Genomic DNA, 21685 nt, shown 5'->3' on the forward strand with positions numbered 1-21685 from the left:
GGGTTTTGGTCAGGATTACAACAGGGCATAAGAGGGAACAGGGGCACTATTCTTACACTGCCCTGTTGTTATCCTGACCAAAACCCTGAACGAGTCTCAGTAAAAAAAATTGCAAGACTTGAGTGAGCCACTGATGAAGGCTTGGAGACCGAGCCGAAAGCTCTGGAGATAGTTGATGTGTTTCCCTGAGTGATTGTCTCTTCTCGACGACTTCCGAATTTCCATATTATTGATTGCAATTACCGTCGGATTATTCCCACAATAGTTTCTTAAATTGTCATTTTTTTAATTCAGCATTTGGGACCTAATTTTTGGAGACCTTTTTTGAAAAATCTTATTTTGTGGTAGTTACGACTACTTAGTAGATTAATCTGAAATAAAAAGAAACATTTTCTGTTAGGAGATTGTAGTAAGACTGTTGAACTTAGAGGAGATTGAGAGAAAAAGCCTGTCCTGACGAAGATTCTTTTAAGCAAATGGTTGCCATCACAGTTCATTTGGGGTGATAACTCTAAGGAGGCTATAACGGCTAAAGCGGTCTTCAGACTAAAGGTTTAACCCAGTTTTCGAAGGTCTCAAACGCCTAAATTACAACCAATTTTATTGGTTTTTCAGAATCGGATAGATGATTTGCTCTTAATAATCGAATCTTAAGTTAGATTTTTTTTTAAATCTTGACTGATAAGAAATTAGAGCAGTTAAGCCGTATGGCTAAGCCTTAGGTCTGGAGCCCGAATAACTTCAAAGACATTATATCACCAGACATTATAAAGTGCCAATGGATACTAGTCAGTTTAGATCAAAATCCGGTTTTTCCAAAATTCTTTTTTTTTCAAAAATCCTTCGTTCTGGCACTAGTTTAATCTGCTAACAGGAAATATTTGGCTTTTAGACTAGATAAATCTACGCGCTGAAATTTTAAAATTAAAAATTCAGTGAATTGTTAAATTAAACAATTTTTTATTATAAAAAATAATTCTGAGGTTTTAGTCTTTTTGACCCACGTAAGTCCTTAAGGTCCATTTTCTGAAGATTTCGAATTGCAAAAATTAAAGCAATGTAAAATTGGAGTTATTTTTCAAAATTCGGTAGAGAGAAATTTATTGTCTTTAATATTCAATTCAAGGTCATAATTTTTATTGATTAAAAATTTAAAATGGTTAAGTCGTACATATGATAGATTTGTAAGATCGTTTTAGAAACAAAGTATCAACGCTATTAGTGTATTGTGCATGGATATGCGAGTTTTGGATAATCGTTACACGTACACTGAGAGAAATCCGAAAAAGTTAAAATAACATTCCGGAAATATTTATTTTACCCTGCAGTATTGATCCGAAATCGGTGTAAATATTATGCTTTTTAAGTGTATTAGGGGTTAAAGGTACCCTTTTTCATGTTAATTTTACCCTTAAAAAGGTGTAAAATTAACATTAAAAAATGTTAATATATTTTTATACCGAAAATGTGTTAAAGTTATGAGGAAAAAAGTTATTCGCATTCCCATTTTTTTCTCAGTGTAGAAATTCATCCATATTAAAGCCATTCATTACACTTTTTTTTCAAAATTATTTTTACTAATTTATATTTCAGCATATTATTGGGAAAATTTTTTTTAGCAACTTACAGAAATTAAATATAATTCTATTATTTCTTTTTTAAGTTTATTTTTGTACAATTTCTTTAGCGAAATTTTGAAGTGTTGAGCTATTCCCTTTTTTATTGTCATGGTGTTTTGGTTTGGTCGGATTTTGTGAAGCAATTTCAAAAACATTTAACAAAATAATTCTCTAATTTTTCCCTTTTTAATGTAGACTTAAAATTATTTAAAATAATTTAAATGTTAAAAGCTTATTTTTTATCTGGAATAATTTCAGTTATGAGATAGTCTTAAATTCCCAAGCTTTAGTAACTCTAGTGCTGGCGACACTTTGTGCATATTTTAGTATTACCAAAATCTCTATAGACTTTCCTTGTGGAGTTAATAACATTTAGGATGAAAGAGCCGCTTAATTGACCGAAAATCTGCTTGTTGAACATTTTGTGGGAAAGTTTTCACTTAAATTTTCTTCCTGAGAATTGCAGTTCATTTGGACAAAATTTCTTCACCGCATAAAGAAACTTCCTGAAACAATTAAGAGCTACATCGTACGGGAGATCATCTGGGAAAATAATTTTTTATTCATTTGCTTTAAAAGCTTTAAGTGTTGTGGCTCAAAATTGTTCTCAATTCATGATTTATACACGGTAATGAAATGCTTTACGCGAAGAGTGGGAATATGCAGAAGCGGAAAAAATGTAATTGTTCAGAGAAAAAAAGAAATAAATGTAAAAATTCTTGAATTTTAGAGAAAAGCCATAAATCGATATAATGACGCGCATGTCACCTGTTGATGCTCATAGCCCATGAGATGAAAATGTGGGAAAATTCTTGAGTTCACTGGAGCTTTCAGAACATGAAATTGATATACAGTCTCACTTTTTTTGTCTGCCTCTGAGAGTCCCTTCTAGACGTCCTTCAATCCATCAGCAGACCTTTTCAGACAAGAAGACCAAGGCGCAATGAAGATTCTTGATGTAGATTGAGGCGGACAGAGAAAAAGTCGGGCTTTTGATACAGTATTTTCCGAAAGGGAATGATAAGGGTAGTACAGAAAATGAAAACAAGCCTCGTGTTGAGAGTACAGCACATGAGAGTGGAGTCTTTCACCGAGCGGGAGAGATGTTGGACCCCTTTGGTTTGACTTTTTTATAGCCCGAACTCGTGGACTCTGACTGAGACAGCTTTTCAGTAACTGATTTGGTTGGATAAATCTCTCATTAAAATTTTAATAACAAGATTGATCTTCTCGTTAAATTTTAAAATTTTTGCTACATCAAGTAATAGAATGCTAGAATGTCGGCGACATATTGATAAGAATAGTTTCTTATTGGTTGATAGTATTTGATAAGGGAATTCCCAGGATTTCAAACCAAGTCTAGCGTAAGACGAATTGTTTTGCATTTTCTCAATTTTTCCCTCCTGAAAACCTCTCTTTCTCTTTTGCACATGGACATACAAATCCGGCGATACTCACGCAGCATCCGAAGTCAAAGCTCTCCATGAGACGAACCAGTGTGAAAGTTGCTCTCGCACAAGAAACACCCCTCGAGAGTGATATAAAAATCAACCAACTGTTTCAGATGCTTTCCCACATAATTTTCTGCACCATAAATTCATATTGAATTCTATCATAAGTGAAAATCCATTGAGTGTTGTGAAGTGGGTGAGAAAATATTGACAAGAAAGATTTCATACGATGTACTCATCTTATTTTATTAATTGAAGTGTGAGTTATTGTATTGTATACTATTTCTTTTTTTCGAATTTGTTCTTCTATTTCAATTTTAACAAAAAAAATTCAATTGCACGCTGTTGAATGACAATAAAGATTGATGTATTGAGAGTTTTAACTTTGTTGTGTGAAGATACAAAAACTTTTTAATATGTTTTTACTTCTCTGTAAAACAAGGTGCAATTTGTTAGTTTGCGAAGACGTCTGAGAAGATGGATGTGATAAAAGTTCCCGCATAACGTGACATTTTTTTTGTTTCTGTAAATTTATAATAAAGATACGTTTTACACTATACAGATTAAAAGCTTCATTCAAAAGTGAAATACGTGTTGCAATAAATTCGAATTAATAAAAGATTCAATTAATCAATCATTGATGTTAAATACTTCACAGTTCAATTAAAATTTTCATTTGTAGTCTCTATTACATTGTCGCTTGTGTAAGCAATTGTCTTAATTGCATATTTTCGATTTTCATCGTTTCATGTGGTAGGATACAACAAGGATATTTGGAATCAGACCTAAATTGAAAATTTATAATTTTCTCATTGTTTTAGATGAGCAAAAAAATATAGGGCTTGTACTTCTTTTTCGTTTTCTTTTTCCGTTCGCCTATCCAAAACAGTGGGAAAATATCAAAATTCTAATTTAGGTCCGATTCCTAATTACCCCATTTTACCCTAGTTCTTTCACTCCATTAAGCAGAAAATGAAACCGATTGTTACACCCTTTTTTCGTGATCTTGCATAACCTTCCGGTAAATGCTGCTTAGGGGAGAACTGGATAGAATTAGCCACAAAATAAAATTTTCCATTGCGTATAATTTGTACAAGAAATGTTTTTATGAAGCTGATGTTTTTATGAGCTAATTCTGCCCCGGTCTCCCAACTTCATTTCGATCCTCACACTACACACCCTAGAGTTAGTCCAAGGCAGATAGTTAAAGTGAACAGACGTTCTTCTCGTTGTCCTTTACTCAGTAGAAAAGATTACCTTAATACCATTATTATGGTAAATGAAATATGTGAGCAAATGGAAAAACAAATGAGTGGTAAAATACCAAAAAGTAAAATCTATTAATTTCTGCTTAGAAAAAGTCCCAAATCATTACATTGTAAGATTAAAATAATTAATAATATTAAAAGGTTGCAGTGAATTTTGAAAAATTTTTCATTTCCTTTTTTCCAAAACTTACATTTTAGAGTCTTACTGATTTTAATTGTTTTATTACTGCTCAAATTTAACTTATCAATACTCATTGTCCCACAGGCGTGAACAAGCGCATCCCTACTCCCTACACCCTGACCCTACCTGGTAAGCGTTTGGCTAAAACGTTCAAGTTAATGAAGCAGTATCTGAGCCTAACACTAATTAAGTTCCTGCATAGTTTGATCTCTCCAATTGATTTAATAAAAGGGCTTAATCCTTCAAGGGGTTACGTGGGTTATGCACACAAAAACAGTCTATATTTTCTTTACTTCTTTATAGATAATAAAAAAAATATATTTAATTGGAGCTCTTAAAGGTATAACACTTTAACTACCCAGTGAACACAGTAAGCTAAATAAAAGCAGAGTTTTCAGGATATTTTTGCTGAGTCGATCGACAAAAATATGGTGACCCGTCAGCAGTTCTCGAGCAAAAAGTGCTAACCAAATATATGGAAATGGCACTGCCTCGCGAGTGTCGTTTTAAGGTTACCAGAATTCAGATGAAAATATCATATATTTTCAGCTGAACTGAAATCTGTTAGCATTTGATGCTCGCTAGGTAATATTTTGAAATTTTAATTTAAAAATTTTAAAAACTCAGTCGTTGGGACCGGATTTTTGGAAAGAGTTTTTCAAAACAAGTTTTTTTGCGGCAGAAAAAATTTCTCCAGACTATATTCATCTGATGTCAAAAAAATAAATATTTTCTATTAGAAGATAAGTTACAGTCATACGTGAACGGCGATTTTTTTGTCTTTATCTCAATTTATTTTAAAGGACGAAACGTCGCGTCGGTGTAAAATATGCCGAAAATGATAATTTTTCGTGTAAAATTCTCTCAAAAATCAAAATTGTATTTTTAGCAGAAATGCACCGTTCAAGTACGAATTTAATTCTTAATGGCTCTGGCACATCTTTTAGATCAGGAAAATTTCATAAAGTCAAAATTCGAATCTCTTTTTTCTCAAAAGATTTGCATAAGTCTGTTCCACTCTTTCGGTCTCAAAATTGAACTAAACTAAATTAAATTTGGTGTGATGTTCAAAAGAAGAAGAAGAGTGCAAAAGCATAGGATAGACTAATGCAAACAATTTGAGATGGAAAAGGATGTGAATTTCGATTTCATGAAATTTTCCTTATCTAAAAGGTGTGCCGGAGCCATAACAGGCAATTTTTGGTATTTCGATTTCAGATGAATATACTCTGAGATGTCTCGTCCACGGAAAAATATGTTTTTTTTTTCAAAATAGGTCTCCGAATATCATGTCCCAACGGCTGAAAATTTCAAAAAATATGTTTCAAATATTGTACTTTTATATGTCTAGCTCTTTAAGATAAAAATTATTTATGTTGAAAAAAATTTAACAAATAAGCTGTTTTTCCGTTCTTTTTTGATCCACGTAAACTCAAGAGCGAGTAGACCAAAAACATTTTCTCTGATAATCTAAAATTATGTTATTCCTCTCTAAATAGTCATAAAGTATGATGTTTTTCTTTGGATGACCCGTGACCTATTCCTCCCTTAATATGTTAAATTAACCCTTTAAGGATGAATGGGATACCGGTGTCCTAAAAATAAAAACTAATTTTCCTGACTATTTAGAGTACAAAATAATATTCTATAGTCAAAAATATGTTTTTGTTTTTGGGACACCGGTGTCCCACTCGTCCTTAAAGGGTTAAAATTGAACCTTTGCTGAGATTTCTGCTCAGTAGCAATTTTAGAATAATTAAATTCATCGATTTAAATTGTAAGCATTTTGTAGACACTTCATGATAATTCAGATAGCGTTTGGAAGAATTCTAAAATAGTTCTGAAGATTCTGATTTGAGTTTTCAAAATTGAGAGGAAGTTTTAAGGCTCAAATGGACTCAGGTTCATCATCCAGAATATTTATCAAATTAGCCTTTGGTAATAAAGGATTTGATAAAGGAAATTTACGCAAAAGACTTATAATCGATTATTCTAAGCTATTAAGTGTGTGACAATTTGGGATAAATCTCTACTACCTAATTTTACAGATTAAATATTCTCGAGGATCAGCCTGGTTTTATTTAGGCCAATTTAGACCCTTAGGCAGGGTAATGGGGTTGCCATGTCCAATACTGAAATAATTTAAAATAATATTGAATATTATTAAGAGTAACTCATATTTGCTTGTCTTCACAGTTTCCGAAATAATCTAAAGGTTCCCAAGTATTCCTCATATGTTTGCAAGTGTTCCCAGTAGGTTTGCAAGGGTTTTCATGATTTCTCAGTAGGTTACTATGCGTTTTCTGATCAGACAGGTACCCTTCCCTTCAATACGTTACACTTTGGAAAATTAATTCACAAAGTTTGGCGTTATTTTTCTAGAAATATTTGAAAATATTATATAAGCAAAAAACATATTTATTAAGATAAAATTAAATATCCAATTTACTTTTTGATTTTTTTCAAATTGTAAATAATAACTATAACGGTATTATCACCATTGCACTTTAAAATTTTAATGCGATTCACATTAATTGTCGCTAATGTGCATTTAAATATGTGATTTCATTTATATTTGGAGTTGGATCTATTGATAAAAGGGGCAGGCACAGCGTACCAGGCTTTTCGAAATGCTCGAACTCGTGACTTCGATGCTATATCTGAAATGTACTTTCACATTATCTATAGTTTACTGGTTCAAAATCAATTTGAACCGATTTATAAATTACTCAAAAGTTCGCTCAAAGTATGTTGATGAGTAATAGAATTGATTTTCGAGCAAAAATTACTAATCGATTTAAAATCGATCATTACCTGTTCACTTTTTAGTGAGCCCAACCCATGGTGTAACGAACTAAGAAGGTGTGCTCACAACATGGCGGCTGGAGTATTGGGGTTTTTGAAATTGTAAAATTAACGGTCACTTCTGAAAAGCTGTTAAAACCTTCAGATTTCAATTCAATACGGTTCATTTTCCTTTCAAATTCAATAATTTATTCCAAGTAAGGCTTATAAATCCTAAATTTGTGAGTATTTTCCTTAAAAATAGCGCAATTTCTAAAGAAGCTCATCTGAGAAATTGTGCACCTTACCCCCGCAATTCTTCACAAGAAAACGTCACACACGCACCGGAATTCTAAATTTTCACAATTAAGGCGGTTCTAGAACCTTTTAGACTACTTTTAAGAACACAATTTACAACATAAAATATTCTATCATAAAAACAAAGAAATTCGGCAATTTTGACACTTTGGAGGTGTGAGTCTAACAACTCTCTGCGGCCACTCTCAAAATTATATTTTTGTCAGCCAGCTAAAAATTATGAAATATTTCCATATTTTTTGTTAAATTTTATTTTAAAAATGATTTTAGATGCTTTATTTAACCCCAAGTATATCGCAATTGGCATATATAAATGTATTTTCACATAAGAAACTTTTATTGTTATTGAAAGAAGAAGATATGCCGTTTTCTGCTTTTTCTGCTTTTATATAATGATTTAATTTTCTCTGATTATATGCGCAAACTTTTTGTGATAATTCCAGGTCAGCTTATTATGTTGTGAGTCATACATTGCAAATTCGGTTCGTGGGCCAAAAGTTGACCGTCTTTCATCGGCCAAAAGTTTCATCTAAAATTTGTATAAAATGATTAAATTAGTGCAACTAAGTTTTTTCAATCTGGTTCCATTTTGAAGTTATTTCATTTGCGAGACAAGTGAGAAAATCAACTTTAAAGTTTTCTCATGAAATATTATTAATTTTCAAGTGAACTCTCGCACATCTCGAGCCTATTGAGATGCGAAGTATGAGGCCTATATCTCCCATAGTTTAAGAGAAAATTTGACTTTAAAGTTTTTCAAATATTTTAATGTATTTCTCATCGATTTTTCCTCATTTTCAAGTGAAATTTTGCACATTACAAGCCCAAAGGGAGGCTTTAAAAGTATGTAGATATTGAGATTTCTATCTCTCGGATGACTTTCTCTTTTTGAGACTTTCAAATAGTTTAGATGAATAGGGAACATTTCATGAAAATTTTCGAAATTTGCAAAATATTATGAAATTCTCATGAAAACATCTTTGAAATTTGAAATTGGTTTTAGTCTGTTTGTTAGTTTTTTGAAGACAATTTTGTAGACAATCCAAAATTTCTGATAGATTTTTATGTAAGGGAAGAGCACCATCGATCGGCATTGTTCCTCGGATCGTCAGGTTAATACCGTATCGTTGCTCCAAATAAAATGAATTTTTAAAAATTATTAGCTACTTTTTACCGTTTAACTCTCATAATAATGCACTGGAAAAACCCAGATTTTTATTTATTTTTAATTTTTAACTGATCAACTCGAGTATTTCTACTGCTCAATATTATTTTTTTTTGTTCACCATATTTTATTTTATATTGCTAATTTTGGTGACCACTTTTTAATTTTTTTATTGCTCATTTCGAATACTTTTACGGATCATTTTTATTTTTTTTTTATCATTGAGGTTTTATTTTTTTCTCCAAATTTTTAATTTTTTCTTATGGTCTCTACACATTGGGAGAATTTTTTGTCAAAAATTGCTTTTCTGAAGGAAATTCCCTGCAGCTTTGTAGGGGGAAACGTCAAATTTCTGTCAAAAACGCAATTTTTGACGAAAATTGCTCCCAATGTGTAGACGCCTTTAATCACTTTTAAACTGTTTTCTGTCTAAATTGAATATTTTTACTGATCATTCTTAATATTTTATTTGACTACTCGTTTTTAATTTATTTTCTTACCAATTTCTAATTTTTTTCCTGGTCATGTTTAATTTTTTACTGAACGCATTTTTTTTTTAAATTTTACTGCTCTTTTTAATTTCTTACTACCCATTTTTATTATTTTTTCTGACCATTTTGAATTTTTTGCTAAGCAGATTTTTATTTTCTACTGCTCGTTTATGCAATGCCACAGAGAAATCGTATGATAATACGTTCAAATATAACAGAATTTAATAACAATGTCTTGAAAACCATTTTTATTGAAAAAGCCGGAGCAATTTAGCTTTACCGCCGCCGAAAATTTTCGACTCACACCACTCAAATTGACAGCAAAATGTCGTTAGAATCAGAATTCAAATTCCTCAAGAGTGAGACACAAGATATCATGTTGTCACTCTCTATTTATGTAGTGAGCACACCTTCTTAAGTCATTACACCATGAGCCCAACCATAATACAATCAAGTTGGAAAATGCTCTTGCCAGCCTTTTTGACTTTTAACCTTAGAAAACCATTATTATAGGAATGTTTCAACGGTGTGTTTTTTTCCGAAAAAATTGAATATCTCGTTAACTGAGCGTCGGATGATGACCACCAAATTTTCATTAGTTGTAGATCTCGATCCCAGGAACAACATATCTCTCGGTGTAATATAATTCTAAGTCGACTTAGAATAGTATGGAATGGAGCTATCGATATATACTGATAGACTCAGACCAAGTCTGATAACAAGTTAAACGTAATTTTTTACAATTATTAAAGGCCGCGAATATGCATTTTCTTGAACTTTTTGACTCATTAAATTGTAATTTATATGCAGTTTTAACATTTTTTGATACAAGTGACGATATATTGATTTTTTCCCATGTTAAACTCACCTGTTAGACAATTGATTGAATAAGACATAAGTGAATAGAGTATTAGTACTATATGAAGTGTGTCTCCAAATCCTAAATGCAGCTTCTTCAAATTCACAGATTATTATTTGGGAATGAGAACAACCTGATGTATTCACAACGTTTGACAAAAACTTTTTGAAGGTAAATAAAGTTATTAAATTTTTAAGTTTTTTTAAATATATTTTCCCAAAATACTATATTTTGAAATTATATCTCTGTTGAATTTTTAACTTGTTCTGATTCTCTTTCTTCAATTCGAAAAAAAATTTTTTTATTGAAGTCTTTCTCTTATTTATGTATTGCTGCCCTACTTTTCACCACAAAACTTAGAGAAAACACACATAAAAAATCTGAGAGAGACGACACAAAATTGGGATAGAAAGTATGCGTGAAGTTTATCAGTGTTACCCAATCTTGAAAAGCTCACATCAAATTCCAGATATTTTAGCATAAAAGAAGAATTTCCTACCACCCTTATAACATCTGTTTCCGTGATGATATCACTTGCCTCCTTTCATCACCCCAAATGACAATGAAATAGTAAGGCTGAAATAGGCAGGAATTCTCTTTCCGCAAGATTTTTCTACACTTCTGCACGAAAAAAAGGTTCTATTCTACTAAAATCTTCGACTTTAATATCATTCCGCAAACATAAATTGGACCAAATGGGGCTCAGCATGTGCCAAAAAAAAAAGATCAATAAATGCTAATTTAAGAACTCCATTCTTACTAGATTGCTAATAACAGTAAAACCCATCAGTAACATATTGCATTAAATAATATTCAATATTTCTGGTATTCCCATTACTCGGGATGTGGTGCTCCATAAGTAATACGAATCAATATTTGTACTCTAAATTTCGCTGCGGATTCGAAAAGTGCCTTTTTGCGTTAGATATCAATTTTGTTAAGGCAGAAAGTGTCTCAAAATGGGTTGGTGTCTTAAACAGTACTCCAGCCGGACTATTTATGGGTATCATTGGTTCAAAGGGAAACTTGGGGTGGAGAAGAGCGATCAACACAGAGTGCAACTTGGAAACAGTGGCAGAACCGATGGTTTTTGTTTCTATTTTTTTTAGTTAAGGAGATCCGTATTATTAATGACGCAACATTAATTAATTAATTAATGAGAAACTTGTGGAATGGTAGACGATGGTAAAGGGTAGTATTCTAAATACGGAACTTTAGAAGGGGAAGTATTTTCTTGACTCGAAAAATGTATTATGTCTGATTAGGAACTTTTGTGTAACTGATCTTCTCTGTGCTATACTTTCAATATATACACAATCTTTTTTTTTTTTCAATTCAATTCAATTTATTGATAAAGAATAGGACAATCTGTCCTCTATACAATTAGCTTAGCTTCATAAAATTTAAGAAGTTTTAAATTTAGAAAAAAAAAGCAGAAGAAGAAAAAAGGCTCATGTGGGGCACGAGGAGCGCGCGGCACCAACAAATCTAAGGATAAGCTCCCTCTTCCGCTCGCGAGGTAAATTATTCCAAAGAACGATTCCCTCAACAAATAGGGAGTCGCGGAGAATGCGACAACCTGAACTGGGCACACGGAGACACGAAGCCCTAGTTGATGATCCAGCCACCACAAGCTCCGCAAGATACCGTGGCATACCAACACATAGTAACCGTGAGATAAAGTCTACAGCACGAGTCTCCAGATAAGGAAACAGAGGAAGACCAAGGATTGAATCCACCCAAGGAGAAATATGATCAAACTTTCGGAGTCCGAAGACATACCGCAAACAAGAGTTGAATGCCCTATTCAGTCGGGCCTGTGTTTCAACGTTAGCACTGAAAAATGGTTCAGCCCCGTACGTGAAGAAAGGGACAATTAAAGCTCTAACTAATAGAAGCCTTGTACCCTGAGGCGTGAAGGACTGAAGGCGTCGCAAAGTGCGCAAAGTGAGGAAAACTTTCCTGCAAATCTCAGCCGCATGATCAGACCATGTCAGAGTTTCATTAAAAATAATACCCAGGTTCCTGGCCCTTGAAGTGAAAGGAATCACCTCATTTGAGAGATAAACTGGGTGAGGTTCAGGATTCCTCCACCTGGTGTGAATGATTAAGGCTTGAGATTTAGCAGGATTAAGAAGAAGGCCGTTGCAGTCAGCCCATTGACCAACTCTTGAGAGATCATCATTGATGGCCTCAAATGTGTAAAATGAATGGGACGGATCCCCAGAGCAGTACACCTGAAGGTCATCAGCGTATAAGTGATATCCGCAATAACGGAGAACTTGCGGAAGATCGTTAATAAAAAGTGAAAATAAGATGGGTCCTAGAATTGAGCCCTGAGGGACGCCCCGAGAAATACCAAGCGCATCCGATATTTGTCCACCAGACCTCACAGATTGGGAGCGAGATGTAAGGTATGAAGCAATCAACTTCACAGATACATCTGAAAAACCAAATAAATGTTTCAATTTGTGGCACAACAGCTCATGTGAAATACTGTCGAAAGCCTTCGAGAAGTCCAAAAGAATCAGGACACCGAACAGGGACCCATCCAACGCATGTGGCAAATCATGCTTCGTGGAAAAGTACAATTTGATATCTGTTACCGTTTGCTGTCCAAACGACATTACACAACACAAAAAGTTAGTTATTGTAACAGACGCCAAAAATTCACATCAAATTTTTCCTTCCTAAATTTCGTGAAAATTAGCTACAAAAATTAGGAAACAAGTGCTCCTAAGAAGAAAAACCAAACCCCACATTGACATCCTGATAGTGATGAGTGATATGTATCCCTCAAACTTCACGATCCCTAAGAGTAATTGCGAGAACATTATTTAGTCGACCACTGAAGAAGGTCCACATCGGGACCGAAAGCTCTGGGCAAGACGAAGAAAGTGTTTTCATCTTAGGGTGACCCTTTTTCACTGGCGAACACCGGAAAGTCCCTCTCAAAGTACATTGCGCCAGTTCATCATCATTAAGATACACAAAAAGAAACAATTTTTAACGAATATTGTTATAGCGATCCAAGCGTACGATAAGGTGATCAAAGAAAAACTTGGTTATATGAGTATATAGAGAAAAGATTTAAGGTTTCGCACATACTCTGGTTTCGAATTCTTGATATTTTTCTTATATTCGTTTACTGAGTGTGACCAAGTGGTAATATATTTTAACAGCTTATCTAAAGTAAAATATTTCATTAAAGAAATATGGGAAAAATACGAAGTATTCGAAGCTAGAGCGTGTGCGAAGCCTAAAACCCTTCTCCTATAGGTAATTTGTCAGGATTGTCTTTATTAAATCATGAAAACGCATTTAAATTAATCATAAAATATACCTATGAATGCATTATGAACCTGTGCAAACTAATTGTAAAATTCCTTGTTAATAAATATCAATATGTGAATGTTTGTTTTCTGGAAACAATTCACGGAAGAGAAAATATTTTCACTAAAATGCTTCATTGTTGAACACTGAAAATGCGTTATTGATAGCAATGCTTCAAGCTATCCACCATTCAAAGTACATTTCCCATGGAAGTGTATGTAAATTTGATTCGCCAAGTAAAATTGCATGTACTGTGACATCGATGCTTCGAAGTTGTACAAATATTTTCAGTATAAACTCCATTGCTGTTGATCGATATAATTGCTGGGGAGAATTGCGTGGAAGCTCAAGCAACATCCCTTTAGGCAAGAAAGTTTTGTTTTCATATTGGAAAAAAAATGTTGTCGGGCGGTATTTGGGAAAATTCATTATTCACCTGAGAATTATTCACGATGGTTGAGATATGGAGCACAAAACACATGAAAAAAGCCACAACTTTGGCGGTAAAACTTTTTTCTTGCTATTCTTATGTTAAAACTTTCAGTTCCAAAGCCACTGAGAGGTGACAAAATTGACGGAATCGGTGGGAGTAATTGATGGTTTTCTAAAGCCGCGTAATGTAAGAACCCCAAGAATTATTCGCATATCTTTCCTCACTTAAGAGACACTCAAATATCGTTTAATTTTCTTTTTAACATTCTTGTGGTTTTTGGTGGATTCACTTGTTCTCTCGCCTAAGAAAATATTTTCATTTAAAAAAAATCCTGTGGCGTTTAGTCATGTTCTATGTTACTGTATTAGCATCCCAAATTGAGAGATTGCGAGGGAAACTCTTTTGATTTATGATTGCCCTAAAAAAATGGAGAAGTCGTGGTATATTGTAGCAATTTTCCAGATGACCACGTCGAACACAAAGAATCCTTCTGAATTCTTTACCCCATTTACCCCTCTCTTCAGCACCACAGAATTTTGTGAGGTTTTGCCAAACCTTTTCAACATGCCTCTCTTTTTTGTCTCAGTGTAATTTTCAAAATAACCTGTTCAATGTTTGAACACATCAGTGGGTTTTATGACGACGGGGACTGCTCTTTGTTCATTTGACCCTTAACCTCGTTGGTTTCAGTATAAAGGCGACATATCACAGTGAAATTTACGGAAGAGTTTAGTGAAATTTTCCTCTAAAAAAGGAATTATAAAACACGAATCCTCGAAATTGGTGTAGTCTACCTCGTATTCACTAGAATTAATTCGAAATAAAAGAGTTTTTCGAAGATCCATTCGAAGATTCATCAATATGCTAAAGTGTAATTACTTATTTTTTCGGATGAGTGCTCGGCTTGTGGCTCATAGTACCTTTTGTTGAATTAACACATGTTCACGCAACTCATGGACAGAGTTATGGTTCTATTCCAATGACAAATGAATTTTTTTTTGTGCACTCTGTACTGTTCTCAAGTGTTTACACGTAATCGACTTGCCTTTGTGCTGGTTCCTGTCAGAACTGTTTGATGGTTTTAGAACTCGGGAAAACAGTAGAGACAGAAACCTACACAAGCAAAAGTTGATAATGCAGAAGAACTTGAGAACAGAAGTGACATGACAGTTTATTATCAATAGTATCGACTCTTGATTCTGAAAAATTGGAATGATAGCTATACTTTTGTACAGCTAATATAAATATCTATAAACAATCAGATTCTTTTAAGAATAGTTCAATTTAATAAATATTAGTATATACAGATTTACCGGTACTATCAATTAAAAAAACTATTCAAAAAAAATAAAAAAAAGTAAAAAACTTATTCATTTTTTCTTTGGAATAGCACCATTATTCAACTCTTTAAGACAGAGGCGTGCAAGAACCGTTGAAACCGAATAAACGTCAAATGAAACAATGGTCAAAACGCTACCATGAACAAACTTATTTTGACGTTTATTCGGTTTCAACGGTTCTTGCACACCTCTGCTTTAAGAGCTTTTTAAATAAACAGTGACTCACAGGTATCGGTTACATTGCCTGAATGCATTTCGGTCGGAAGGGTAAATAAGCATTTTATTTGGATAAAATGTTGGTCATGTAGGAAACGTAAAACTGAATTTTAGAACTTTTCAGAGTTTATAAAATATTATTTTAAAAAGGTGCTAAAAGATTTGTTCAATGATTAAGCAAGGTTTTTTAATTTGAGCAGGACAAGAAAAGAATATATGTATTTCTTTAACACAAAATTATAATAAGCTTTATTGCAGAAAAAAGAGAAGTCAGTCTTTGCTTCAAGGTTAAGACGCCTGTGGATGGGGATTTATGATTCTATTCTTATTGAAAATAAACAAGTTTTTAAGACTTTACTGTTCTTAAGTGCTTCTAAACAATCGACTTTTTTTGTGTTGTTGCCTGTTTCGACTGTTTTCACCAGTCCTCGTTGTGTTCCAATACCACCAAATACTCGTAACAGGAACCAGCGCAAAGAAAAGTCGATTATGTCCGGTGAGAAAAAAAGAGGGTGCGATCAACATTTTTTCCTCGGAACTTTAACACTTTTTAGGTGTAAAAATATATATACATTTTTAATGTTAATTTTACACCTTTTTAAGGGTAAAATTAACATGAAAAAGGGTACATTTAACCCCTAATACACCTAAAAAGGGTAATATTTATACCGATTTTGGATCAATACTGTAAGGTAAAATTAACATTTCCGGAATGTTATTTTAACTTTTTCGGATTTCTCTCAGTGTAGAAGCACTTAAGAACAGTAAATTGCTAAAAAAAAAAGTCCATGTGAATTTCTCATTGGAAGAGCACCATTATGGTGGACCATTATTGTAGCAATTGCACCATTATGCTCTACCAGAATGGTGCTATTATTATGGAAAATTAACAGCACTTTACTGTTCTCAAGTACTTTTAAATAAATCGACTTTGCTCTGTATTTTAAAGTGCTAAAAAACATGTTCATTTTTCAATAAAGCTAATGGTGCTATTACAATGCTGAAAATTGAACAGTTTTCATCACTTTACTGTTCTCAACTGTTTATAGTGCTTCTACATAATCGACCTTTCTTTGTGTAGGTTATTGTCACGAGTGTTACGTGGCTTAGAACATGGCGAGGACTGGGAAAAACAGTCGAGACATGAACCTACACAAAAACAAGTCGATAATGCAGAAGCAATTGAGAACAGTAAATTAATAAAAAAAAAAGATCTTCAGATTTCGATTCCAACTACGAAAGTTTGAAGTCCTAGCTGAAAGCCTTAAGAAAAATCATCTGTTTTTAACTACTCCGTTCCTTAGACACTAAACCCAGTTGTTATATCCTCAAAAATTTATTGATTTAAGGACAAGATGGCTCAAAAAACGGAAGTCAGGAAAAATTACTTTTTTGACTTTTAAAGCAAAACATAACGTTAGAAGGGCGTGTGGTTTATTTTGGGTACACCGGTGTTGCAATCGTTTTTAAAGAAAACCATTATTTGGTTCAAAGGTGTTTTCGAAGATGAAAAATTTAGAATAAACGACCACAAGAATACAACGAAATGTTCGCCCAGTAAGTTTCGAAATTGAAAATTAAAAATATGTTTTAATGCGAATTTTAACCGGATATAAAACAAAAGATTTTTATTGTAACTGTCTCTGGGACAATTTATGGAAGGATTTTGCGTAGATCAGAAGTATAACTATCTATTATAGTTCGTTCTTTAAAGACTGTTATCACTGCTTTGTTCAAGGTTGGGATTGAAAAATTGACGAAGTTTATCACTGTCTCATAGAGTACAACGGTACGAAAAGATAAGTGATGCAGAATTAGTTTTTTCACACAAAGATCCTAAGTGTCAAACCCGCGTCCAGAGAAAACTACAAAAGCTACAAGGATACAAACAAATCACGTTAGAAGCATCCGTATTAAAAAGCGGCGTACCGGGATAATTCAGTGGGCTTTTAATTCTTTTTAAAGGAATAAACTCAAAAATAAATGCGTTTTATTTTGTTCTATTTTGCATCTGAACTTTAAATAAAATAAATAGATTAAACTTTTTAGAAACAACTCAATTTTTCAATCTTATTTTTTTTCTGAAATTTTCAAATTCATCAAACCTATTTCAACTTAAAATTGGAATAGGGGGAATATGAAAATTTCTCAATTGGTTTGCAAACAGTGTCCAAACTGCCCTTTTATTTATCCATATACCTTAAATGGAAAGCCCCTCCATATGATGAACAATTGGATATTCCTACATACGCTTCTCATTTGGCAACTCTCACACTGTTGAGATATTTTTGGGAGGCTATTTTATACGAAAGATGAAAAAGGGAGTGAGATTAAATTACTCCCATAGCTCCTCGTCAGGAGTCTGACATACCAATCTACGTGTTGAACGTGTAGATTGCGTGGGAAAATAATGAAAGCTCCACTAACATTTTCCAGTGACTTTTCAGCCCTAGAATTTCCCGGGAAAACAGAGAAAGTTGCTGAAATGGCTTGTGTATGGGGATTGAACCAAATTGCTATTATAGTAGAATCCTTTAATTAAATTTTCTGATTGCGCTTGATGCTGAATAGTGTGAGCAATTAGATGAAATGGAATAAATGTGTTTCGGTAATTTTTTTCAATCAAAGTATGAAATGTTACATTTTAAAGCTTCACATGTGGCATCATTTGCATCATTATGCTGATTTTTTTATGATGACGCAGTATTCTTTTTGGGTTTTAATTTAATTCAAAACTATATTTATTCACTTTTTGACAGAAGTTCTGTAATTTTACATCCCATCAGACCATATATACTATTATGGCTTTACGTCATAGAGAATCGAGCATAGAAAAGTAGTTTCAAGAACATTTTCCTTTTGAAAGAAAATACTACATGTTCTTTTATGTAAATTACTCGCAAGTCTTAGTCTTTGATGTTAACGTTTGAATGACTCCTCTTTCATTCCAATCACCAGAAAAGTATGCAATTCAATTTAACAACTTTCAGAATGCAAAGAGACAGAAAGGAAATGATCATTCTCTGAAATTTAATAAAACTCTTTTAGAAAATTCATGAGTGAATAACCTCAGCCTCTCTAAATTATTCTCAAGAATATACCTTGTTTCATCGCGTAAGTCCAGGGCATAAACCATAAAATTAAGTGTACTGGAAGTTATGAAATTTTAAATAAACCAATTTCTCAAAACACTTTTTGCTTGGTGTGAAAAATTTTCAGGTGAAATGGAGAACGCTGGAAAAAAACGTAATGAAATGTAACCCTTGAAGATTTTAACTAAAGTGGAATTCCAAAGTAAATAATGATGATTTAATATGAGAGTAAAAATGCTAGAGGATAAATTAGAGATTTAACGTCTTTATATATCAAATTCTTATCACGTTGATGTGGCACCAAGAAAAAGCACATAAAGAAAATTGATACGGAATCTTGTGGGATTCTGTAGTGCTTAACAATTCCCCAAGAGTGGAAGGAAGTGGAGGAAGTCTCTTCTTGAAATAAAAATGGGTTTTTTCAAGTGGAAATCCTTTAAAAATGCATGTTAGAGGAAGTAAAAGTATATCGAATGGTGTGAAAGAAAGAATATATGATGGGGCAAACGATTGATAGTCGATTGTTATTATACTGTCCTTTCTTTTTCTTCCTATTTTTGCATGATCCTTTTCTCGTTTTTCTTTGTTACCAGCACCCCATTACGAACTTCCTCTTCCAAAGCAATAAGATAAAGATAAAATTCCTTTTCCTCACTATTTCAACTCACTGTCTGTATTCTCTACACTTCAAGATAAATCATTACTTACTCTTTGAAGTTCAATTCCGATTTTTCAGCCCATGAATAAATACTCTGAACAGTATTAAAGGATTTTGGCATTAGTGCAAAGAATATAAAGGAAATTTAAAGGAATATCCCTGTTTTATAAAAATCAAATAAGGAAAATCGTGAATTATATTTATATTGTCTAAACTAATTTAACACTGAGCGACTTAATTAAGCGATTTAATTAAATTCAGTTGCATTTTCAAAGAGCTTCGTGTACTAAATCTTAATAATAGTATTCTCTTTAAATCATGCACACAATGGAAAACCACATAAATATGAAAATACACTACATGCATGGACTAAAATTAGTTATAAGTTGAAAGATTTCATTACTGTATGAATAATGGACTAATGGTGCTATTCCAATGAGAAATAAACATGTTTTCTTTAGTACTTTACTGTTCTCAAATGCTTCTGCATTGTCGACTCTTTTTATGTTGGTTCCTGTTTCGATTGTTTTGCTTAATCCTCGTTGTGTTCTAAGACCACCAAACAGTCGTGACAGGAACCTGCACAAAGAAAAGTCGATCATGTAGAAACACTTGAGAACAGTACAGTGCTAAAAAGGACTGTTCATTTTTCATTTCTTACCATAATAATTTAAGAAAAGAATTTATGCATAAATGATGAAATAGGTGTGATTAGAAGGAATCACACCTAAAAACAAAACACAGCATGTTGTTGATACAAATTAGTTCTAAAATTTAAATCCTGTATACACTTTTCGTTAATATTTTTGTTATTTGTATTTGTCTTGACTAAATTTTAGAATATTGACGTTTTTATAAGAATTTTATTAAATTTTTACTACATTATTCCGCGGTTTTCTAATATGTTTCTATATGTATGAATTTTGACCAAAAATCCTGCATTTTTTTTAGCAGAAAATGCAAGGCTCGATTTATTTTTTTATTATTCTCCCTAAAGACATATTTTTATAGAATAAAAAAATGTTAAATATTTGAACTTTTACAAGTAACTCAGGCTAGTAAAATTAAATTGTAAGCCCTTTGAAAAACTTTTGCTCGAAAACGCGTCGTGCGATTTTCTTCATTTTTGGATATGTTTTAAAGATTACCCAGAAGGACATCTTATTTATATACGAAAATACCGTTGAATCATTCCTAATAACGATTTTTCAAGGTCAAAGATTAAAAAGACACTAGAGAGCGCATTTATCAAGCGAATGGGTCATGTTTAGGCTCGTTGGAAAGGTCTTGGAATTTCCGACGAGACTGAACCGGTTACAATCGATTTTGAACCGGTATTGGACCGGTTCATAACCGATAACTAATTTTTATGAGAAAATTAATTCTATTACTTTTACAACTATTTTAGGGGATCTTGTGAGTGATTTATGAATCAGTTCAAATCGATTGAGAACCGGTAAACAGTAAATGATGCGAAAGTATTTTTGCGGTATAGCATCTAAGTCACGAGTTTGAGCATTTCGCAAAGCCTGGGATGCTTTGCTACCCCTTTTTCTACTAAAAAGGAGGGAGTACTAAAAAAATATTCAGGAGAAAAGTTTTTCTTTTGTACTTGTGAACAGTACAGTGCTAAAAACATGCTCATTTTTCATTAGAATGGTACCATAATTCATTATTAAAAATTGAAAATAATGTCTGAAGAGGGTGTGACCAAGGGTGTGACTTAAAACTAGTCTAGGTGGGACTTATTTAAAATATTAATAAGCACCATTTACTAAACTTTTTTGCAAAATATTGGTTTGAATGTTTCGGCTTTCCCAGTAGTGGCAGAAAATCTAATTTGTTCGTTATATAAGTGAAATTATGCCAAAACTAAATTTCTAAGTCACAGTGCTCAGGACATAATTAAATGTATTTCACAGACCATGACTTCTTTAAAATTTAACACCTCACATCCACACACACACACTGGAAATACCAAAATAATTGTCTCTATTTCACAGTTCAGTGAAACTGTCAAGATAAAACAGAAACTCAACACAGCTTACAAGTCTCCTGGCACAAGAATCCCACGAATGACACACAAACAGAGACACAGTCTGGGAGAGGTGCAGGAGCGAGTGATCCGGAGGCGGCTGTGGTAGTGGCACCTCCGGCCCCAGCAAGTGGAATGCCGAGCACGCGTGGCTCCTCGCAATGGCAGCCACGGACGAAGCCGTCAATGGGGCCCGTGAGGAGGGCCTGTCCAGCATCCGGAGCCACGTTCAATGTCGAGGTCGGGCGGGCAAAAATGACCTCCCGATGCTTGTGGCATGCATGTCGCGCTCTTGCTTTGGGGATTGTATTAATGCTTTTAGGCGCCGGAATGGCAACAATAGGTAATCGCATATCTTCTCTCTTCACTTGCTATCTTCCAATATCCTTTATCACTTTGTGCATCGTGTGATATCATGTCTAAATAGGCTTAATTTGCTACA

At 33.3% G+C, this 21685-nt stretch overlaps 1 protein-coding gene across 2 annotated transcripts in view; it reads left to right on the forward strand.

Moving 5' to 3' along the window:
• The first annotated feature begins 3114 nt into the window (after nt 1–3114).
• Nucleotides 3115–21685, forward strand: part of LOC129804183 (SKI/DACH domain-containing protein 1) — a 45518-nt gene continuing 26947 nt past the window's right edge. The window contains exons 1-3 of one of the 2 annotated variants that reach the window (XM_055851263.1): nt 3115–3329; nt 10245–10307; nt 21212–21586. In XM_055851263.1, the coding sequence (XP_055707238.1) occupies nt 21379–21586 (208 nt within the window). In that variant the 5' untranslated portion in view covers nt 3115–3329; nt 10245–10307; nt 21212–21378. The remainder of the gene's footprint in view (nt 3330–10244; nt 10308–21211; nt 21587–21685) is intronic. The other variant, XM_055851264.1, reaches the window with a different exon arrangement.

The sequence above is a fragment of the Phlebotomus papatasi genome, chromosome 2 (assembly GCF_024763615.1).
Source record: "Phlebotomus papatasi isolate M1 chromosome 2, Ppap_2.1, whole genome shotgun sequence".
Classification (NCBI taxonomy): domain Eukaryota; kingdom Metazoa; phylum Arthropoda; class Insecta; order Diptera; family Psychodidae; genus Phlebotomus; species Phlebotomus papatasi.